A 14,324-nucleotide genomic window follows, 5' to 3' on the forward strand; every position below is an offset into this window, starting at 1 on the left:
ATGCCAACAATGTTTGAATGAATGAAATAGCTAAGTACTAGTCTTTCAAAACTTTTTAGTCATCCCTCATCCTAATGATCTTTTCTATTAATCACATGCCAGGTCCGGGTATACTGTAGTTGCTTGGCATATAATAAGTTATTACTTTTCGCAATTGGTTGACGTCACTTATCTTATATAACTCTGATAATAAAGGGATACAGTCGCCTAAATATTTACTGCATAAAATTCGAGACGCGATTCTACAATTGCACAAAAACTATCGTCACTTTCAGATCGTTATTATTGGTGTTCTCACGTCGGTAAAATTGGTAACAACTAATTGCTGGAGTCAGAAATGTGTTTAAATTGTCTTTGTACATGAATTATAGACAAGTCAGATGCTAGATTTTAATTCTTAAAAGTGTTAAGACGCCAGTTCGTTGAGGCGGAAACGAATACAAAGCTTGGAAAATAGGATAATGTCTGCAATCATTCGACAACTCTCGACGATTTCCGTGAAGCTGAGTCTAAATTGAAAATTATTTCACCCTTGATTTATTGGGTTGACAGATCCGGGACATTGACAGACACCATTTTTCATCGCATTTCCTTCTAGCAACAGTATATAAAAACTTGTTACTAATTCAACGACCCAGCTGTAAAACTATTCGGCATATTATTGTGTAACGGTTTACATCTAACAAACCACGCTTCGATAGATTACTGTATTTAGTAGTGCAAGATGTTGAAATATGTTATCTTTGCTGCAGTGGCCTGCCTCTACTATGTAAGTAACATACAGCTTTTCCTGCCAATAACCTAACGTGCGTAAATGGTTGGATAGGCAATTGTAATAATTTCAAACCAATTGATGCCCGTTTGTGATCGGATTTGTCTTCACGTCTCGGCATGTATTTTTGTTTGTCCTAACAAGTTTGTGTATCCTTAGTCGAGTTGCAAATATTGTGGTGGATGTGGTTATCATAGTCATGATAATACTCTAATATCACTTGAAACCCATCTGTGTTTGGGATGTTTTCGGAAAGTTCTGCCACGCTATAAAATGATCCATTTGTTCTGATGTTCTGATACTTACCTTATGGAGTGTTATTACAGATTTAAGTCCACTCTATATCCACCGACAAATGCCCTTCATAAAGTTCGTCTTTTCGTTCATGTGTCGGGGATGTTTCACCCCAGAAATATAATATACATGTAGTTCAAAAAAAAAACCTTCGTTATCACTTTTATATAAATCCTTAACATGTGAAGTAACCTACCACATAATGTTCATAACACTGGATCTTGCAATTGACCTTAGCGGAATCTGAGATGATCAGCAATACCTCAGCTGTTGTTCAATATGATCCGCTGAGATACCCTGTATCGCCAGTCCACCATCACCCTCCATTTTCAGATTACCAAGAACAGTTACTATCAGAATGGAGTAAGTTGAAAAGGTGACAACAATTGAATATGTTCCTATCTGTATGTCATGAAACCTGTTAATTTCAGTCCTCCCCCCATAGCTGAATATAAGACAGAATCCATATAAAAATTAGGCATGGTTCTATTTCAATGTAAGAACCATACGTAGTTAGTATGAGACTGGACCTTGGAGCCATGTCCTTGTTCCAGGGCCGAGTTTCACCGCCATGTCGTTCGACCCGACCAGATCTAACGAAGAATCAACAACCAAACCAACAACACCGAATCATCCAATTTGATCCAATCCAACTACCAACTACTACGACTACCAACAACTACCTAGTTTGCGATATCAGCATTCGCTGGAAGCGAACGTTAACTCATCTACCTACCTACCTACCATGTCCTTGTGTATTGGGCCTAATTTCTGACCCATGTAAACTAAAGAGTTTATCATTATTATTATTATTATTTAAGGCTCTGGATAGGTTTTTATGATAAGTCTTTTTTCTGTTCATATTGTTGCAAATATTACTGGTTATGTAACAGAAATCTTTTTTTTTTGGAACTGAAATGAAATGCAATGCATCGAAGAGCATCATCACCAAACACCTCGATATAAAACCTTTCGAGTCCCATTGTAAGCCCCTGCAATATTCTCAAATGGATTCAGTCTAATTCAACCATACTGGTTTTCAGATCGTGGTGGCGGCGTAGTCCTATCGGTGCCGGTGAATGGGGAAACCCCCGATCGACTTATTTAACTAACGACAAATGCTGGAGGAACGTAAACAGTCCAAGCGTCGGCGATGTTATGGGCGATGGTGTCCACGTGGCTTTTTATACCGGATATAGAACAACAACCAGTGCACGATCCGATAAAATTGTCATCAATAATTGGGGCTTTAGAAGCTCTGGCTCTGGTGCCGCATCCAATACTTATGCCTATTGGAGATATGTTTGCTAAAATCTTGTTTCAATAAAATATTTCCGATATCCGATGTTTCTTATCTAGCACTTGGATAAATCTCGTTCGTTGTCGAAATATGAAAGGGGCATTTTGTTTTCTAAAATTCATTATATTTTGCTCACATTAATTATTTTAAAAGTTTTTTAAGTTTGTTATGCTTATTGACGGAAATGAAGATGGACACTACGTCATGTCACTGTCTATCTTCATTTCCTCACTACACGGTACATGTCGCTGTCTATCTTCCTTTCCTCACTACACGGTACATGTCGCTGTCTATCTTCCTTTCCTCACTACACGGTACATGTCGCTGTCTATCTTCATTTCCTCACTACACGGTACATGTCGCTGTCTATCTTCCTTTCCTCAATGCCTTAATCATGTCGCTGTCTATCTTCCTTTCCTCACTACACGGGTCATGTCGCTGTCTATGTTCATTTCCTAACTGCACGGTACTTCTCGCTGTCTATCTTCATTCACTCACTGCACGGTACATGTCATTGTTCATGTTTTTAGCCCAATCTATACAAAATAGGAGTTCCACTTCATTTGTATAACATGTATATCTTTCAATTTGTAGACTTCTCACTTCATAAAAAAGTGATTGAGTCAAGTATGGTTATTGTAGCTAGTAGCGAAAAACGAATTTTCGAAGAAAAAAACTAGTTTGGAAGTGGCACATCAATATAAATCAGTTGCGTTATATATTTGCAGTGTAAAAGTATCAGCCTGCAGCTCTAGTGTGACACAATATTTTAGCTACAATATCCTGTTTGCACAAAATATATATCAAAAACCCGTCATATCTCAAATTGTTTCTACCTCTTTTCACTATGCATGTCACACTAGGCTACTTGAATTTCGTTTTCATTTTAATCAAGTTGAACTGGCTTTGATCACAATTGACAAACAATCTCACCTTTTTTTTCTGTTGACAGATTTTTATCCAAAGATTTTTTAGTTTAATTATCCGCCTTTATCAAACAGTTTCAAAGATGTTCTGTATCGCCTTCACTAAGGCCTCGTCCACAAAAAATTTCCTTTACATTTTTTTAAATACCAAATCTGCAACATATCGTTTTCCATTTCTTAGTCGTGCTGCTCCAGAAATGGCCATCTTTGCCGGCAATTCATTGTTACGTGTATATTCTGATGGGAGTCATTGCTCCACACGCATTCTTCCAGTTTCCGATAACTGATTATCGTTCGCTACCACAGTGGTGAATTTATTACGCCAAAAAATATAAGAAAAAAAATCACGAAACACGAAATGCATATGATCATTCACTATAACATTTTACATTTTGGGGGAAAACCAGAATAGAAAACGAAAGAAAACTTCGGAAGAATTTGGTAAAAAATATCCCATCGGAAAATTGTGCAGTCTAGATTTCAGCCAGGCCAAATGGGCGTCAATCAGCGAAAAATTAAATCTTGCCCTGTTTCACAACATAAAAGACCTGTAGTCTTTCTATCGTTTGACAATGCTTCTGATCGTTGCGATGGGACAGTGGCTCTGTGTACTGTGGATTGTCCAGGGCTAGCCGTTTCAGTTCTCAACCGCCGGACTAAAACCTGACCATGTTTGTTGGTTGAATATTATGGAGCATCCTTCCCATACACCATGAAAATTGATTTCTTTAAAGGGTCAGGTGGGCCATTTTTTCATACCTTACCGTTGAAATTTCAGCCTTCAAATCCATGTGTATCCAGAATTATCTGCATGTGAATTTTAAACTGACGACTCGTCAACAGTAGATACTCTGTGATATATAGAAAAGAAATAGTGAGTAAAATTCCTAGTTTGAAGTATTGTTTAAGGAATAACGATTTTTTCGTACATTTTTAGTACTTCTGTATACTATTTACATATATTCAAGACTAAAATCAACCCCCAAAAATGGCTCACCTGTCAAAAACTTATCTCAGCTCGACAAATGTCCGATAATTTTTAGGTAGATAGGACTAAATCATCACTGCCTTTTTCAACACACCTGTTTTAGTAGATGTTTAATCGAGCTCATAAATGTCAAGTGATCTAAACTCGACAAAGTAAACGTGTCAGCTCCTCGATCTTCTCGTGTGATAAAAATATATTGAATTAAAAAAAAACTTTTTTTTTAAATGGTTGATATGAATATAAATATGAGCTCTCTAAACTCATAGTTCATTTCTAATACAGCAACGTTTCTACATATTACTTTGTTCAAGTTGTCAGGCAGCTATTCAAGATGTTGAAATTTGTAATCTTTGCTTCGGTGCTTTGTCTGTATTATGTAAGTAATGTTTAAGTTTAGATTTTATATATCAAGAGAAATGCAGTTTCATATAAGAACAGAGATACGCGTGCCACACTTGTTAGATGTCTCATCCTCAGTCGAAGATACAAAATCGAGCTGCCAGACTAGTAACACGTACTAAAACTACTGCGCACATTACCCCTGTCTTAAACAACTTGCACTGGCTACGCACCGAAGAGCGTATTGATTTCAAAATACTATGTTTGTGTTTTCAAGCAGTTAATAACGTTGGTCCTTCCTACATTCAAGATCTTGTTCAACCATATGTTCCTTCTAGAAATCTCCGCTAAATTTCAACTTGTGAAACCATCATTTAATTTAAAATCATTTGGTGCTAGAACATTTGCATATGCTGCTGCACAATTATGGAATTCCCTCAACATATCCATTAGATCATCTTCAAATATAGAAGACTTTAAATCCAAATTGAAAACACACGTGTTTGGTCGTTACGATTATACTTACTGTGAATAAAGCTTGTGAAAGACATGTGCCCATGTAGAGTGAATTTCAGCGCTTTATTATTATTATTATTACTTGAAGCCACTAGTTACTGAATTGTCAGCGGGATCAGGTATCCCTTTCCGAGAAGTGTTGGGTAAAATACATTGTCTACGGTGGCTCACATACGAGATATTTTACTTTTAATTTTGAAGTATCACCTAATTTTCACCTAGGTGAAAATAATTATCATCTAGAGGCTGCGTATCTTCGAGACCTGCAGCGGATTGAGGTACGGCTCATTACGAGAGCGAGAATCCTAACCCGTTTTCCTTTCTGCCCAAACATTTAGTGAGACTGACTTTTGTATGATTAAAAAACGACCCGCTTCCTGTAAGATTGTTTTCAGGCCTTAAAAGCGACAAAGCTGCGGCAGGTCGAAGGAGTAACTCGAAACCCTTCTCCGCTTCGACTTTTTCGCTCGGCTATTTGCTACTAGCACCAAGATCGGCACCCGCGGCCGCTACACCAAGACTTGCGTCTAAGGCCCCAGCGCTGACCGCGGCTACCCTCCTACTCGTCTCAGCTTCGGCCAGTCTTTACTGGCAGGTCGGAGAAAATTGCCGAGACGGGTTTAGACTGCATACTACAGCGCCATCTATTTTCAGGAGTTGTTACACACTCATTGTCGGATACTGATCATGGTCACCGTCCTGCTGTCTTTACCGATGGACGCCTTTTGTGGGTTCTAGTGAGCATCGGGCGCCTTAGCCCGTCGTTTGGTTTATCCTCCAGGGCCAGTTCTGCTTACTAATAGTGGCCCACTAGTACATTTGGACGGAAACCGGGACTCTTGCCAGAAACTGCCTAGGGGAGGGCCAGATATCCTGACGGTCCACCGCCCAACCCTCACCCGCGAGAGGATTAAACCACATTGCTTTCGGTGCGCACCATTGGGATGTTATCCCTGTGATTCGCAATAAAGTTAGTCTCTTTGGTTCGTGTTTCAGGACGGGTCGAGAATGACGTAGACACGGTCAGCCGCGAACGCTCTAAACCGTGGCTCCAACGCCGACCTAATATGGACCAACATATTTTTATTATTCTTGAAGGGACAATCCGTTACTTTTGTAGATCGAATTTTTTTTTAAATTTTGATAATTTTAACACAATTTCTTTAACCTGATCCTCTAACAAACACATTTAGCTGACATAGCTTATAATAAATTGTGATTTCAGGTTTCCAGTGTAGAAGCTATATCTGGTACTACTATAGCCAATAAAGCTGACAGTCACGTGGAGAGTACAAAATGGAGTAAAGCCTCAAGTCATGATACAGGCCGCAATACAAACAAATGCAACATCTTTATCAATGATGTGATGAAAGAGGTTGGCGGTAGCGTCCCTCAAAGGTAAGAGAATCATAGACTATAAGATAGCTTGCCAGGCAAATATATGCCCACTGGTAGCTTTGATTTAAAATAAAAATATTTGACAGCACAGTTACAATTACCAGCATGAAATATTCAACCTTTAGTCATACACTTCTTTTCGTCAAAATCTGTCAAGAATTGTTCAATCTAGAGTGTTTATGGGCTAAAAATTGAACACATTTTCAAGAACAAGGACAATAACTTTTTTTTTTAAATAAATTTTTCTGTTTTTCAATAGGGTTCATCCTTAGGTGCAAACAAAAACTCACACCAAGTTTCGTAAAAATCTGTCAATAATTAAACCTTCAAGAGCGTTTGCGAGCTAAAAGTTGAAAGCGTTGTGCCTTGTAGAGTGTTTACGAGCAATTGTAGACGGACCAACGGACGGGCGGGGGTTCGTTAAAAAAAAAACATTTGATGTGGGCGTATTAATATGCAGTATAGATGCAAGTAATATATGCGAACTGGCAATATGTGTGTGTGGGGGGGGGGGGGAAGGAGTATAAGATTTCCTGGAGCATCATAATTTTACTATCACTACCTCAAAAGAGGCCAATTTTATTCCCGGGGGGAGGGGGGTCTTGCAAGTGACTATTTGCCTGGTACCCACGGAACCTCTTTGTGAGCGCCCAGACAGAGTCAGAGTTTCACTGGATATGTTAAGAGATATTCCATATTTTGCGACGTTCGCGTAAACCTAGTTCGATTAAACTAAAATGTGATTTGCTTTCAGATCGTGGTGGCGACATAGTCCAATTGGCGCCGGTGAATGGGGAAATCCCCACTCTAGCTACCTTTCAGACGATAATTGTTGGAGAAATGTTGGCAGTCCATCTATCGGTGATGTTATGGGTGATGGTGTCCACGTGGCTTTTTATACCGGATATAGAACAACTACCAGTGCCAGATATGATAAAATTGTTAAAAATAGTTGGGGTTTTAGAAGTTCCGGCTCTGGTGCCGAATCCAATACTTATGCCTATTGGAGATATATTTGTTAAGATTGTTATTTTGTTTATGAAATGCATTAAGGAGTATTAACAATTCCTGAATTGTATTTTATTTCATTATGCCCTTACTCCCCCTTTCATCTTGTGCAAATTAACGACATGTTCTCCTGCTCATTTTGTTTCTGGGGTTCGGGTCTGTAGACTTGGTTCAACCAGCCCCTAAAGTAGTTGAGATGCATCGCATCACACCATAAAGAAACTCTCCAATTCAATATGATGTTGAAGACAACTTAGTACATATTACATTGTTTACCCGGGGGAAATATATAGGAAGCAAGGATGGCACAAACCATTAGATGCTCGATTGACGGACACTGAAAAGTGGTGCGATGCTTGGGAACTAAATATATCTAAAGTGTTGACTACAAATATTAAAACAGAACTTAAAAAAAAACATGTTGTTGTTACAACTGACATGAAGATCGCATAGCGTGAAACTCTGTTCTGTTTTAATATTTCTATTTCTATATGGCTCTACAATTGATTTATTGAGCACCAATTTAACAGTGAGAATTTTTCTTTAAAGTGTTGGTCTCATTGTGCACAGCATAGAGTTGCTTGAATGTTTAGTCAAATCAGGAGTTGACCGATATTTTGACGCAGATGATAGTGTAAGTTGGTCCACTACAGCCTTACGACAAAAACAGGACTGATCTACAATTTGAAGTTGTTAAAACTCAATATTCTTATTACCGATAACTCGTATATTTTATTAAGCTGTGAGCGTCCATTTTTACGTCATACTCGTGATATCGTTAACTTAACTTAACAGAAACAAGACGTTGAACTCTTTCGTCTTTTTTTCTTTGCACACTGCATGTCACTTTGTGCCGCAAAAGCTTGGTTACGTGAATAACCATTTCATTTCAGGTACATAAACCTGTCCTGGTTCTGGTCCGCCTCTTCAGAAGTTTTGTCTTGTCTTTATTGAGGCCCCATCTACGACACATGTTCCTTTAAAAAAACTGTGGATGTAGCTGGATTTTGTCGTTTATGAGGCACTCTGTTTTATTGGTTTTAAAGATAATCGAAAAGAGGCTGGCCAGGCTATGCCCCCTCCGCCGCCACTTTTAACTTTCTTATCAAGAACTGCCTCTTCCCCCCCCCCCCCCTCCCCCCCTTGACTTTCTGTAGTCGACTCGGCCCCTCCCCCAATGGTCCTTAGAAAACTGTACCTTAGTTTTTTAATTTTTCATTTGAGATCATGCCACTGTGTACTTGGTAAAAGTACTTTCAATTCAACATTGTTCCCCCGATACAATTGCTGCAGTGATAAAAACTTACATAACGGAACAAATGGTTGAATGAAGTCTCACTTATGTGACAAATAACAGAGGAATTCGAAAATTTGGGTTACATCTTGATAAATGAAAGTCTACGAGAAAACAAGGTTATTGAAGTTTGTAATTATTTGTCTACGTAATAGTTTAAATAAAAATTAAGTGGGTCAACATTTCGTCGTCAACACATCTGTTTTAGTATAGTGCAGTTGTTTGCGTGCTTATAAAAGTCAGGGTGTTTTAAATTAAACAGGGTTAAGCTCCCGGATCTTCTCTAACGTTAAAAATATACAGAATTAAAAAACCTAATTGTTTTCAAACTCCTAGATCCCATATCCTGGTTGATATGAATATAAATACGGGCTCTCTAAACTCATAGTTCAGTTCTAATACAGCAACGTTTCTACATATTACTTTTTTTAAGTTGTCAGGCAGCTATACAAGATGTTGAAATTTGTAATCTTTGCTTCGGTGTTTTGTCTCTATTATGTAAGTTACGTTTATTTTCTATTTTTGCTGGAAAATGCAAGCTTATATGAGACCACTTGATGCCACTTGGGGAAACTAAGCAATAGACATTCTTTTCAAATAGTGCTGGGCATTACGATAGATGAAATATTTGCCCATTGTAACACTGCATAAAACTACTTTTGTACTTACATATGACCATGGTCATTTGATTCGAGTAATATGATCATATAACTATACGAGAATATTCTACAATCGGACAATAAACCATTGACATATGTTACGATACTTCTATTCGTAATAGAATTCGTGCATGATAACTTCCGGTCGTCTGCTAATGCCACATTGGTTGTCTGTCCGATTATAGGATATGCTCTTATAACTTCTATGAGTACGACCCAAGATACCTTATACTCCACATAGCAATTTAGCTTGCCTACTGGATACCCTGAGCGAAGTGTTTAGGCTAGGGTTAACATGCCTCACCCACCCATCCACTTACATTACTTATCTTAATAAAGCTCATCCGACAGTGAATGGATTATTTTGGGTCCCGATAGCACGCAATCCTTTGTTGGGTCGATTGGTCGCATTTTTGCAAAAATTGTCGGGAACCTGCGAGGGATAGAGAACTGCACTATACATTCAGTGTTTTGCACCGCCTCTACCCCACCCACATCCTCACAATGGAAGATTTATGATGGTAATCGGGTCGATCAAGTAAATGGATTTATACGGGACAATCTGATCGCTCTGATTGGGAAAAACAATCCTTGATGAAATTGGAGAATAAGAACTTCAGACAAGATATGTGTATAGATAAAGACTACTTGCACTGAGTTTTATTGGACTACTACCCACGAATTCAGACATATTAAGATGACATATATAATAATAAATTGTGATTTCAGGTTTCCAGTGTTGAAGCTATATCCGGTTCTACTATAGCCAATAAAGCTGACAGTCACGTGGGTAGTACCAAATGGAGTTATGCCTCAAGTCATGATACAGGCCGCAATACCAACAAATGCAACATCTTTGTCAATGATGTGATGGAAGAGGTTGGCGGTAGTGTCCCTCAGAGGTAAGTTATTCATAAATTATCAACTTAATTTTGACCCATTGTACAGAGTAGAATAAAGATCAGTTATGGATACAAGGGGCAGTATAAATAAACCCGAAATTCAACACAATATACTGAACAATTCATTGAAAGTATTTTATAATCAACACCAAAATTGTCGACCCAATACCTCCCTACTTACAACGTTCGATTAAACTAAAATGTGATTTGCTTTCAGATCGTGGTGGCGACATAGTCCAATTGGCGCCGGTGAATGGGGAAATCCCCACTCTAGCTACCTTTCAGGCGATAATTGTTGGAGGAATGTTGGCAGTCCATCTATCGGTGATGTTATGGGTGATGGTGTCCATGTGGCTTTCTATACCGGGTACAGAACAACTACCAGTGCAAGATCGGATAAAATTGTTAAAAATAGTTGGGGTTTTAGAAGTTCCGGCTCTGGTGCTGCATCCAATAATTATGCCTATTGGAGATATACTTGTTAGATTATTATTTATTAATAAAAGGTTTAAGGTTCTGTACAGTTGTTATTTTGATATTTATACCATGTTCTAAATTATGACGATTTAGCACGAACACATTAATATTAGCTTAGTATGTGGACTTTCTGAAAGGGTTGTTGATTTGGCATCCGTGGTATCATGAGGGTGAGCATATCCCGTCCCTTAAGCCCGAGGAACGGTAAGACTAGATTTGTCGGGTTAGTTTTCCTAATACATATGACAGGATTTCGTATATTGTCGTCAGTAAAGTCATTAGAATTTGAGTCAGCAGTCTTATCAAACTTAGACCAAACGCCACGCTGGGATTTAGTGACTCGAACAAAAAATGTATTCCGAGAAGCATTTGAAACTGAATGTAGCGACTTCATTGGCATGAAAAATTCAATGACTCACTTATAACACCTATAACCACTCGAATCCAAATTGTGTTTAGCCTTCGTGTGTGTTGTGTATATTGAGCAGCAATGACGGGTGTGGCACAATGCAGGAAATGCTTACTCTTCTAGACACCCGATACCACTTTTCATTATAAAATTTTTACTCACTTATGACGATGTTTCGCCAATATGTTTCGCTTTGCGGTTGGAACCGTTATTGCTTAGTTTATTTATACATATTCATCTGATTCAGATTTATGACAATCCATCATCCATGATACTATTAACAACCAATCAGCACCACAGTTAATAGCACATTTCACCCAAAAGTGTACTTAAGGTTGGATTCAATACAAACCCTTACGAGGTTCATTGTTCTATGGTGATCGTGAAAAGATGTCTAATGTATTCGTACTTTTGTCAGTTAATTGAATTGTGCCGATCAGTTTTTACTGTAATTGATAAATCGAATTTTACCGTTTCTCTTTTATGCTAATTGGAATTTAAGCATCCACAACTAGCGTGAGTCTTTGATAAATATATAATAATGGGTATCACTTTCCTTTCATACAAGAACAAGTTTCATTTTTTATATTATATATTTTATCAACGCAAATCATTCTTTCATGTCGGAAGTTAATGTCATCAGCCTCTTTTCTATACGTAGTGTACTATGTACAAAAGGCTTGGTACCCTATAAGAGAAGACTTCTGTGGACACTTCTGGCCTTCAGAGTTTCGTTTGCTTAATTTTCGTTGTACGTCCATATTTTTTAGGCGCTTACTATTCAGGCGCCTCGCACAGTTAGGCAGTAGATTTCCTTCTTTAAAGTCTACAAGAAGAATGAATAGTCAATTGCAATATTCCCTACTCTATCTACATGTTCATCAGCTGATGATTTAAGAAGATAAAATTGACAGAAGTAAGAAACATGAAATCATGGTGTCAAACCAAATGTAATGAAATGTATGAAGCTGCACCATCTCCAAAACGAGTTATATAGCACCTGAATACGATAAAACTTCTACATGAAACGAAAAAGGTATAAAGCAATAGATAAGAATACAAAGATGCAAGAAAATAAAAACATCATCACAGAAAAACATCAAACGGGTTTGAGGTGTCAAAACGAGGTTGTGTTCATGCCCAGTCAGATCAGCCTCAGGTACTGTTGAAGGTATCATATTCTAAGAGAATGTGAGGCTTGGTGAGGAAGTGCTTGCAATTGATTACGGAAGAAGAGACTAAACCAATTTTTCGCTTGGGATCGTACTGGGGATTTAGCACATGTTGTCAGTCGGACCAGTTGTTAGTTTTTAGTCAAAACCATCAGAGAGTTAAAGGCTAAGAAAATAGTTTGTTATTAAGCGATGCGAGAAGCAGCTGATCTGTCCTGTATTGTCAACAGAAAAGTATGTAGCAAGTTGTAGGGCATTGAGAGTTGATATCACTAGGGACTTCCTATTTCGTATCTTATCAGATTCTGGGTTGGTACTTGATTAGCCAATGTATTATTCTCTTAATGCTGTTAAATGGTTTGTATGGGAATATGGGAAGAAGAAACCCCTTACAGCCTCAGGAGCGGTTGTGCTCTTACGTTAGCGCTATGCTAGACAGATTTTGATTCATTGGCGATGGTTCTCGGAAAAGAGCGTTAAATATTATACTTGAGAAATGAAATGCATTTGAAATCAGCACCAAACGGGCTATATAGCTCCAGAACACGGTGTAAATATCATGTCATAGAAAACAAAACTAAAACAGTAAACAATATATAACAAAAAACAATATCACAGAACAAAACAAGAAAATATCACAGAAAAAGTTAATCAATGACTTCAAAACACATCTATAAAAACAATATCACAGGTTATACACCACAATGACTAATAAATTTAAATTAAAAATTTACTTGTTTCAAAAATGCGACAACCTTCTCATAAAGATAAGGTTGCGCAAAAAGCTGAAATAAAGAACCAGCACGGAAGTGCTGTGATTTTATAGGTTTGAGATGGTTGCACTCAATCAGAATGTGTTTCACTGTCAGGCGGGACTGGTTGAGGCTCTCGCTTGAGCAAATAGCAGTTGGTGAGGTGAGTATGACCAAGAAGAGAGCTGGGTCAATGAGAGACGGTATAAAAGTTGCAAATAAATTGGCAGAGAATGTATCGAATTCGGACCAGTATGAGGCAATATTCAATAACACTGTTGATTATTCTCAACTGAAATTGGTTTTTCCTTAAGTGACAGTAATATGTCGGCTATTCAAATCGTGAAATAGGGTTATGAATATAAAATAACGCCAACCCCATTTTTGTTTACAATGTCTATACATGTAATAAACCTTAATGTAATCGTGACGGTCTATTTGTGAGACCATTAGTCTTTAAGGGAAGCACAAGGGTATATCAGTGTTGGGCAGATATTTGGTTACAATCAATGGATGGGCCTTAGATATACCCTGTAACCCCCCCCCCCCCTTTTTCCCCAAAACTGATCAGACGGATACAGTAGTTGAAGAGCAACCCGATGGAATAGTGCTACAGCTACAGTAATTGAGCGCATGTACGAAGTTGATGCCATCTTCCGCTTGACTACACCAAATCGACCAGAGATAAAAAAGTTCACAGAGCGAATGTTCCTATGGTGACAATCCTTGTTTACATGGAGCCTTTTGCCACCACTGATCCCACCCAAGCCTCGCTCCCTGTGATTATGGAAGAGTTTCTGTCACTACCCTTATTTTTCCAAAACAGCAAACCATTGGACACAGTGCTATATCAGTAAGTCTACTATTATAGAATATAATATTATATTCCAATTCGCTTAATCGATAAATTTCCATTTACTGACAAGAGTGTGAAGATAGTAAGTGGTAAATGAATAAAAAGTCCAACACAAACATTATTAGTTATTTGGACTATCTGACTCTAGTAGAAGACGTATGAAAATCAAATACATTTTTATAACACGCACATAACCATTAAAAGCAATGTCACCCCTCTGAAAGTAGGTAAAATTTGGGAGACTTTAGGTATAAAGTGGTAG

The 14,324-nt window shown here is 38.0% G+C and overlaps 2 protein-coding genes across 2 annotated transcripts; both read left to right on the forward strand.

Annotated features, from left to right (window-relative positions):
* Window positions 1-4,550: 4,550 nt before the first annotated feature.
* Window positions 4,551-7,610, forward strand: LOTGIDRAFT_239005 (hypothetical protein). Its single transcript, XM_009052462.1, has 3 exons — window positions 4,551-4,656; window positions 6,361-6,533; window positions 7,288-7,610. Exons 1-3 carry the CDS (start codon window positions 4,612-4,614, stop codon window positions 7,553-7,555), a joined length of 486 nt encoding a protein of 161 aa, XP_009050710.1. The 5' UTR covers window positions 4,551-4,611; the 3' UTR covers window positions 7,556-7,610.
* A 1,630-nt stretch (window positions 7,611-9,240) lies between these two features.
* On the forward strand, window positions 9,241-10,914 carry LOTGIDRAFT_239006 (hypothetical protein). The gene is made up of 3 exons (XM_009052463.1): window positions 9,241-9,333; window positions 10,224-10,396; window positions 10,614-10,914. Exons 1-3 carry the CDS (start codon window positions 9,289-9,291, stop codon window positions 10,879-10,881), a joined length of 486 nt encoding a protein of 161 aa, XP_009050711.1. The 5' UTR covers window positions 9,241-9,288; the 3' UTR covers window positions 10,882-10,914.
* The last annotated feature ends 3,410 nt before the right edge of the window (window positions 10,915-14,324 follow it).

The sequence above is a fragment of the Lottia gigantea genome (assembly GCF_000327385.1).
Source record: "Lottia gigantea unplaced genomic scaffold LOTGIsca_183, whole genome shotgun sequence".
Classification (NCBI taxonomy): Eukaryota; Metazoa; Mollusca; class Gastropoda; family Lottiidae; genus Lottia; species Lottia gigantea.

What these genes read in the sequence shown, in the direction of transcription:
- LOTGIDRAFT_239005 (XM_009052462.1), top strand. Translation starts at nt 4,612, where the DNA reads ATGTTGAAATTTGTAATCTTTGCTTCGGTGCTTTGTCTGTATTAT. An exon ending in CGGTGCTTTGTCTGTATTAT is followed by an intron (nt 4,657 to 6,360) that starts GTAAGTAATGTT and finishes TTGTGATTTCAG; the next exon opens with GTTTCCAGTGTAGAAGCTAT. An exon ending in GGCGGTAGCGTCCCTCAAAG is followed by an intron (nt 6,534 to 7,287) that starts GTAAGAGAATCA and finishes ATTTGCTTTCAG; the next exon opens with ATCGTGGTGGCGACATAGTC.
- LOTGIDRAFT_239006 (XM_009052463.1), top strand. Translation starts at nt 9,289, where the DNA reads ATGTTGAAATTTGTAATCTTTGCTTCGGTGTTTTGTCTCTATTAT. An exon ending in CGGTGTTTTGTCTCTATTAT is followed by an intron (nt 9,334 to 10,223) that starts GTAAGTTACGTT and finishes TTGTGATTTCAG; the next exon opens with GTTTCCAGTGTTGAAGCTAT. An exon ending in GGCGGTAGTGTCCCTCAGAG is followed by an intron (nt 10,397 to 10,613) that starts GTAAGTTATTCA and finishes ATTTGCTTTCAG; the next exon opens with ATCGTGGTGGCGACATAGTC.